This window comes from Rutidosis leptorrhynchoides, chromosome 1, assembly GCF_046630445.1.
Source record: "Rutidosis leptorrhynchoides isolate AG116_Rl617_1_P2 chromosome 1, CSIRO_AGI_Rlap_v1, whole genome shotgun sequence".
Classification (NCBI taxonomy): domain Eukaryota; kingdom Viridiplantae; phylum Streptophyta; class Magnoliopsida; order Asterales; family Asteraceae; genus Rutidosis; species Rutidosis leptorrhynchoides.
Genome location: NC_092333.1, coordinates 562,204,989 through 562,213,547, shown reverse-complemented (window position 1 = coordinate 562,213,547; position 8,559 = coordinate 562,204,989). Strand labels below are relative to the sequence as shown.

The 8,559-nt window shown below is 33.9% G+C and overlaps 1 protein-coding gene across 1 annotated transcript; it reads left to right on the top strand.

The window, feature by feature from the left end:
• Window positions 1–2,390: 2,390 nt before the first annotated feature.
• Window positions 2,391–7,404, top strand: LOC139881129 (uncharacterized). The gene is made up of 9 exons (XM_071865652.1): window positions 2,391–2,589; window positions 2,874–2,935; window positions 3,066–3,120; window positions 4,319–4,417; window positions 4,567–4,653; window positions 4,738–4,854; window positions 5,291–5,383; window positions 6,932–6,962; window positions 7,063–7,404. Exons 1-9 carry the CDS (start codon window positions 2,479–2,481, stop codon window positions 7,215–7,217), a joined length of 810 nt encoding a protein of 269 aa, XP_071721753.1. The 5' UTR covers window positions 2,391–2,478; the 3' UTR covers window positions 7,218–7,404.
• Window positions 7,405–8,559: the final 1,155 nt, after the last annotated feature.

Here is an 8,559-nt window from a genome sequence, read left to right as displayed (position 1 = left end):
TTTAATGCCATTTGGGTCATTAAATGCTCAAAGTGTAAGTAATGTGGTAAATGCCACTAGTTGTGTATTGAATGTGTACCTATGTATTAGGTACTTTGCTCGAGGTGTGTGGAAGCATTTAAATCACCACCGAAGTGTTAAGGTGAGTGGAATAATTATATATGCATGTATATGATTTATTTGCTCGTGGGGTATGGGTTAAAGTTCGATGTTGACGATACCATACCCTAGAGTATATTACGTTGTGGATGAGGGTTTAAAGTTCGTTGTTGACGATACCTCATACGTATGGAATTAAAGTTCGATGTTGACGATGCCATACGATTATTGTAGTGACGTTGATGAGGGTTTAAAGTTCGTTGTTGACGATACCTCATATGTGGGTTTAAAGTTCGGTGTTGACGATACCACATTAATATAGGCGAATGGGATTTAAGTTCGATGTTGACGATACCATTCATTGGGCTAGCCTTGAGATCTCGAGTACTACGGATGTTGTGAACATCATCGTTATACTTGTGTTTTAGCATATTGTATTGTTGTGTTATAAGCTATTGTTATACTAGCCTTGTTATCGTGATACTTAGCGTTATACATGTGAAAGGTATGCTAATTATGTAACTAGTATGTATGCGGATTTGGTAAGTGTTTGCAAGTAAGTAGGTTATATGTATGTATGTATAATTGTTGCACTCACTAAGCCTTGCTTACCCTCTCGTTGTTTACCATTTTATAGGTTCCGGCTTGGACAAGGGTAAGGGCATACGTTTGGACTAGTGGTCTCCCGCTTATGTTGTCGGGGGGTGCTTTTGGTGTTAGCTCTTCGAAGTTGGCCTAACGTTTTGGGTAGTTTAGCCCCAAACCATGCTCGAGTGTCGTTTGGATTATAAACTATCATTTGTAGTGGGTCAAACTTGTATTAAACTTAATTAATGGCTTTCGTACTTTTTGTAAACATTTAAATTGATGTACGTTTAAATGGAACTTGTGGAATGGTTTACATATTTAATTGGCGCATAAATGTGTATTATATATAAAAAAAAAATTTATCGTATGGAATACGGGTTGGGTTGTTTCATAAACCAGAACAACTAACATTTAAATGGATTGCATCAGCCGTGTAGGTTATGCTGTGATAAGCACGGACGTCGTTTCTTATTTTCATTTCTAACATTATCACCATTTTTATTTTATGGAATTTGTGATATAGAATTCTTAATTGTGGAAGCTTTTAGCTTGAATTGCGTTTTTTCATGCGGTTAGTGGTATGTTTAAAGAGTGCGAGTATGAGGATGTGCGAGTTTGAGCTCTTAAAGTCAGGTGTTGGTTGGTTGTACGTTTTAATAAGGGAGTATGGTCTTCACACACAATCTTGATGAATATGTAGAACAGTGGCAAATGAGACTAAAAGTTAGCAATTTGATACTTGTCTATGATAATATTTTATTCTTTATGGCTCGGTATAAAGTTTTCATCTAAGATACAAAAATAGAATACTTTTCTTATGATTTTTTGACTTCTTCAACTATTGATAAGAAATTAGATGTCAAGTTTTAGAAAGAGTTAGAAAAAGAATTGATAGCTTGTACTTCTTGTGTATTAATCTCAAATAATGATATCTACATTACCTGGTAGCGTCATAAAATTAGTCAATTCCATTCTTATAACAAATTGAGGAAGAATTTTAATTATTTTGCAAGAAAAAAAGAAAATAGAGGATCTCGGGTTGCCTTTTGATACAGTTAGATATCACATTACATTACATTTTAGTTTTAGTTTTTTTTGTCTTTAATGAACGATTCTAACAAAATATTTCAATTTTATTTTATAGATCACTGATGATAATAAAAAACAATCCATTCGATCATTTTCTACGCACACCACATAACAGGGCCTGGTCCATCAATCTATACGAACATGTGAATCAAGCCGAATTTTTGCATACGGGATGGTAAAATCTTTCTCGCGCACTTTTTTATGTAGACATGAATTGAACCCCTAGACCTTTAATCAATACTCAAGGTAATGGGAGTTGAACCATTGAGAATGAAGGCGGTTCAATATAGATCTACATTAGTTTTTTTGAAATAACTAAAAGCCCTATTTTGCCAAAGACAATGCACAAAAAAAAAAAAAATATAAAAAAAAAAAAAAATAAATTACTTTTTTGAAATAGAAACAAAAAAACTACTACTACTAGTACTGTTTTTTTATAAATTGGTTGGTTCGGTGAAATAAGAATAGTTGGTGGGCCCAGCTAAGAATAGAATACTCCACAACAAACAACAAAATAGCAAGATTGAGATGGCGGGTTATTGAAATCGATCAACCAGCAACATCAACATCAACATCAACATTCAACATCATCATCATCATCATCATCATCATCATCATCATCATCATCATCATCATCAAACATAAATTAAAATTACAAAATCAAATTCAGACGATCAAAATCAAAAGAATATATTATAAAGAATGGCAAATTGGTCGTTAAATTGTAATTGGGTTTCGTTTGCTAAATTAACCCTTCTTCTGCTCCTTATCGCCGCCATCACCTTCGCTTGCTTTACTCTTCCCGTTGAAAAGGTATTATTTATATTTATTTATATTCATTTCATTCAATTCAATTATTATGCCTTTTTTGTTTCTTTTTTCGTTAAGTGATTGCCTGTATTAGGTTTAATGTTTTTGTTTCTTTTATGTATTTGCTTAAATCCAATTAGCTTACTTAGGGATTCATTATTATTAGTAAATTAAAATTAAATAAATGTATTTATTAAATACATTTAATTCTTTTAGCTTGCTGTCTGTATGTTGGAGTAATAATTAACAGCATAATGATGCCTTTTATTTTATTTTTTTATTTGCAGATATTGAAGGACTTTTTGTTATGGGTGGAGGAAGACCTTGGTCCTTGGGGTCCTCTTGTATTGTAACTAGTTTCTTTTATTTTATACTCTTCATGAATTTATGAATGAGCCTTGTTAATTCAATTCATATTCACTTCATTTATGATTGTATTTCATTCAGATGTTGACATTATGTCTTTTGTGTAATTGTAGGGCTGTTGCTTATATTCCGCTGACAGTTCTCGCAGTTCCCGCTTCAGTACTTACCGTATGATCTCCCTCTCTCAACGTTCTAACCTTTTGCATTTACCGTAAAGTCATAAAATTATTAGTCGCATATCGGCTTATTAAAATTTGGACAAGTAGCTTTTAACGGCTTTTGAGCTTATTAATGGAGTTTATGGGCTTGAATAAGCAATAAGATGAAGTATATAACCATATAAGCTCATAAGGAGTTAAAACTTAGCTTATACCCTTCTCATATTTCGATAATCTCATAAGTCATACAAATAAGATTACCTAAACCCTCTCTTTGCACGTTGTGTACTCTTCTTCATTATTACTACTTTAATGCTTTTATCTTAAGTTGCTGAGACCCCACAACATCTAACAACAATCCGAACAAATTAATCGAAAATTCAGGACTGGAGTTTAGATAGTTTATTTGACAAAGCTAAGTGCCCATGTAGCAATCTTTAAAGGACTCCAAAACAAATGGTATTGTATACTTGGACTCTATGTTGGTTGAAACACAGATTTGAACAAAAGCTGTTGTTCACCCCATTTCTGACTTGAGTTACCAAACGTAACTTAGTAGCCTCTAACCTGCGTTTGATTAAATTTAGGCCAACTAACCCAACGGATCGTCTTGAATCCCCAACATCCCTCCAAAGAAGCGCCCGAGGGACATGTAAAAGAGATATTAGATAACATTCGAACTACCAAAAAATACCATTTTTACTTATACTTCAAGTAATATCGTCAACCATAGAAGATTTAGTGTTAGTTTAGTATTTCAATGCACTTCTCTCTTACATATTTTAAAAACTATGGCAATTATGTCTGTAGCAGTGTAACATTATGTTAATTCGTAATGATCATACATTGTCTGTCCCATAATGGGTCCCATTCTTCTAGCCTTTCTCCGAAGTCGCTGACTATTCATTGCGATTACCTTGACACCAAAGAAGACACCAAAGAAGTGTTCGACCCGATGCTTTATTTCTGTCTTAGTTGGGCTAACCCAACACCAACCCAATAGAGCTAGCCAGCAAACTTAGGCTACGTGCTGGGTCAATCTCCATGCACTAGACCCCTTCACTAATAAAGTAAAGGAAAGCTTGCCTTAATTGAAGTAGGGGCTGCGAGGGCGTATAACTGCAGAATATGTATTACCATTTTCTTGTGTCTGTTCGCTTTTATTTTTGAAACTGAAAAGTTATATGCATTACTTGTGTTTCTTCCAGTTGGGTGGTGGTTATCTGTTTGGTTTGCCTATGGGTTTTCTCGCTGACTCTAGTGGTGCTGTACTTGGTGCAACTGCAGCATTCCTCATTGGCAGAACAGTAAGTTATACGCTGATAACGCTACTTATTCTTATTGCTGCGTCGGTATAGGTCGGTATAGTAAGGTATTCCAGTTGTATGATCAAATTGGGTTGACACGTTTTTTTATTTATTTATTTATTTATTTTTTCTCTCTCTTTCTAATTCAGATCGGGAAATCGTATGTCATATCTAAGTTGGGGGATTATCCGCAGTTCCAAGCAATTTCAATTGCTATTCAGAAATCCGGATTCAAGGTATGTCTCAAAATCATTTCTATGTTGTAGGATTATTGATTATTCACAACTTTGAGTGGTTTCTGACTTTTCGTATTTCGGCAGATTGCTTTGCTGCTTCGGCTTGTTCCATTACTTCCGTTTAACATGCTGAATTATCTTTTGTCTGTAACTCCAATCTCTGTATCAGAGTATATGATGGCTTCATGGTTAGGAATGATGGTATTATCACTTCACCACGACTTTTGTTTTAATCTGATTGTTATTATTATTATTATCATTATCATTATCATTATCATTATTATGTCATTATCATTTGTTATTTATATTTAACTTATATAGCCCATGTGGTACAGCTAATATGATATGTTTTAAAATGGGTCTGTCTCTCTTGACTGAGGTTAATAGTTTGGAAGAGTCAAAACAGAACAGAAATCTACCAAGATCGTTTTTTGTTATTCTTTTAATTAAAAAGAGAAAGAGAATATATTGGTTATTGAATTGATTTGAATTAAACATTTGCTTGCTTTATACTTTTCATAAATAAACATGCATATTGTGTATACTGTATAGGCAGTATAGTTAGTTATGTGATGGTTCATTTGTTTGTACATCTGCACATATATGGCTCACTCAACCTCATTATTTGTTGGTGCAGCCAATTACGTTTGCACTTGTATATGTGGGAACAACCTTGAAGGACCTAGCTGATGTCACTCATGGATGGAGTGAGTTCTCAAAAACTCGTTGGGTAAGATATGTCATTCCATTATAAATCTTATACGAAGATTTCTTGCTGCTTCTTCTCTGATTTTAAAGAACACAAATAATGGAATTTGTAACACTACGTTATACCATTACATAATCTTCTATTGTTAACAACGAATACCTTGAAGCTGGGACCCGTCATGTTGAAGCTTTGACATAAAACAGGTGCAGGTTCAATCCCCACTCGCGGCAAGAATTTGCAACTCTTGTGGCAGCGGGATTATAGATTGCTCCTGTCACATGTGTGGGGACCCAGTGGAGGTACTTTAGCGGCATCTGACTCATTCGGGGTGGGCCCGGTGGGTTTCCAAAGGAAACACAGGGTCGGGGTGTCCTTGCCAAACGTACACCTTTTGACATAAACATGTATTATACACCTAAAGAAAGTCACTCCAAACTTTTGTCTAGTTTATTATGTGCAGAAATAGATGTGTTAGGATTGAGTCATACTTTAGACAGGTACACAGTACACCTATTCATATACCGGGGACATATTGGCTGGCATATAGATGCGGCCAAATCGCTGCATTCATGCCAAATTATAAACGATCATTTACATTTCTACAAAGCTGTTCGAGCAAACTACCAGCTAACTTCATTATGGAATAATATCAGAGGAAATAAACCTCAAACGGGTCTGGTAGACCAGCACCCAATCACGATGAAAGTGAGTAATTAAATTCATTATTTTACTGTAAAATAATACCAAACATAGTATTGAGAATTTGAGATCCATATTTTGTTGAACGATGGGGGTTAGAGAGTGGCTACATCTCGTGAAAACATTTTTTTAGCATGAATGCAGCGAATTGGTCGCATCTATTTTGCTGCCAATGCTCTTCATATATATAGACATGTAGTGATCATGATATGCATTATCTTGCCATTGCTCCTTTTGAGTTATGAGTGGCTTGAGTTTCAAGATGGTCGATACGGACAACTCAATTAAACAAATAAAAATTAATGAAAGATAAATAAAACAAAAGGTTAGAATGGTCAACATTTCGAGAGGTTGACTGTCTCTCCCTGTTGACTTACTTTCTAAAGGCAAGTCGCTCTCCCAGTGACACACGCCACTTTTTCATTAATATTCAGCATAAATTGATTGCAACCCTAGTGTCCTATTTATACTAAAAGATATACTAAACTTTAATACTAATATCAATCAATCAATATCAATAATAGCAACTACATAATACAAGTAGTATATGACTTTTCCATCAAATAACAGGATTTATCTAATAAATATTACTATTATTTCCTAATTCCTAATTATAATTTACCCAGTCTTATCATTATATCTGTGAGTTGAGATGAGATGAAAGTTGAAGTTCAATTGAAGCTGCATCTATGACTCCATAATCTAGTTTACCCCAACTAATGAAGATGATCAATTACCTCATATGATCGAGCGTGTAGCTGGACCACATTCATGTCACTTTCAAAGAATGTACATACAATACAATAAAATTGTATAATAGTGCAGGATAGCATGATCTGATGACCTTTTTCTGTTTTTTGGTTTATGCAGGCACTTGTTATTCTGAGTTTTTTGGTGTCTGGTAAGTAGTATATTACACTACAAAACAGTAACCATGAACTCAACATTTTGTCGTATCATAAAAGGCTTATAGTTACTTATTCTAACTTGTTTATTTTCAGTGGTCCTAATGGTGGTTGTTACCAAAGTTGCAAAGTCGGCCCTCGATAAAGCTTTGGCTGAAGGTAGTGATATAGATGCCAGTGGCAACGAGAGATCATCTCATGTGGAAGAAGCCCGAGTAGATCTCCATCAATCGCTACTTGTAAAAGATTAATTCTTACAACGAAAGTTACGGATTATTTAATGTATAGTTTATTAGTTAAAAGCCTCATTTCTCTATTTCACCGGCTATGAATCTGGTAATAGACGATGATTGACATATTCTTACAGGATAAGTTAAAAGTTTATGTTCTTTCATCAACTGTACAGTAATTGTTATCCACTGCAAACTTGTTTATAGAGATGGCAGCTTTAATGCTTCTATATTCATCTATTATTTGCCCTTGTAACTTTTAAGTAGCCATAAAAATCGATCCTTTCTGCGTATTAGAATTAAGTTATTAAAACCATGTGTTCTTTTGTGGTTTTCAGATTTCTTCAAAACTGTTGGTTCCATAGTCTTGAGGAACCACAAAAATATATGTTAGAGTTTGGGTTTTGGGGTGTGGCTGGCCCTATCAAGACTATAATCAAATAAGTGCCAAACACGCCCGGTTTATTTTATTTTATCGGTGAACTTCATACTACGCTAATCCTCGGACTCCTTGGAAAGATAAATGCGTACTTTCTAAAAAATACAAATAAATATCATACAGATATGCAAAAGCACAATTAAAGATCAAGATAGTTTTGTGGTTAAGGTTCGGGTGTGATATTCTTATACGATGTTTATAGTTTAAATTTTAAACCTAACATATGGTGGATGGGAACAAATCATAAATGATCACATAATAAACCCCTCTCGAGATAGTTTGAACATTGAAAATCTTATCAAATACCATAAAATTTTCAATACTGATCACCAAACATGTATATTTCACCCGCTTTCACTTTTATAAAAAATAAAATGACTCACATTTTCATCTCGAAAGGATGTTAAAATAAAATTCAAACACAATTTTTTGTCCGTTGATCAATTTAAGATAATAATCAACGGTTCCCTTTAGTTGGCTCACCGTAAAGAAACAATGACTCCTAGTACATTTGTATGCTAGCAAGAAAAATTAATTTATTATTGATTTAGAGGTACCGAGATGCTCTAATAATCATAAGGTTACGGGTTCAAGTTCAAAATGTGAACAATAACATAAATACTCGTAAAAAAATTCGTATCGAGTGTGAATTGTTTTTGAGTTGCTTTTGTAAAAAGATAAAAAGATATAAAATGAATAAAGAAAGAAAAAGAAACATGTGTTATAATTCAGTAGGCTTATAACTACCTTTAGTGGTTTTACTTATGTTATAATTCAATATGCTTATAACTACCTTTAGTGGTTTGATTCTGGATTAAGAATACTAATAATGAAGTGTAAGAACAAAGATGATAATGGAGAGAAAGAAAGAAATACTTTGTAAGTGTGAGAAATGGTGCAAGTTTAATGCTTGCATTCATGGCT

Bases quoted from the DNA above. Each gene is read 5' to 3' on its own strand.
- LOC139881129 (XM_071865652.1), top strand. From the start codon at position 2,479: ATGGCAAATTGGTCGTTAAATTGTAATTGGGTTTCGTTTGCTAAATTA. The intron at 2,590-2,873 runs GTATTATTTATA...TTTTATTTGCAG, and splicing joins TTACTCTTCCCGTTGAAAAG to ATATTGAAGGACTTTTTGTT. The intron at 4,855-5,290 runs GTATTATCACTT...TTGTTGGTGCAG, and splicing joins CTTCATGGTTAGGAATGATG to CCAATTACGTTTGCACTTGT.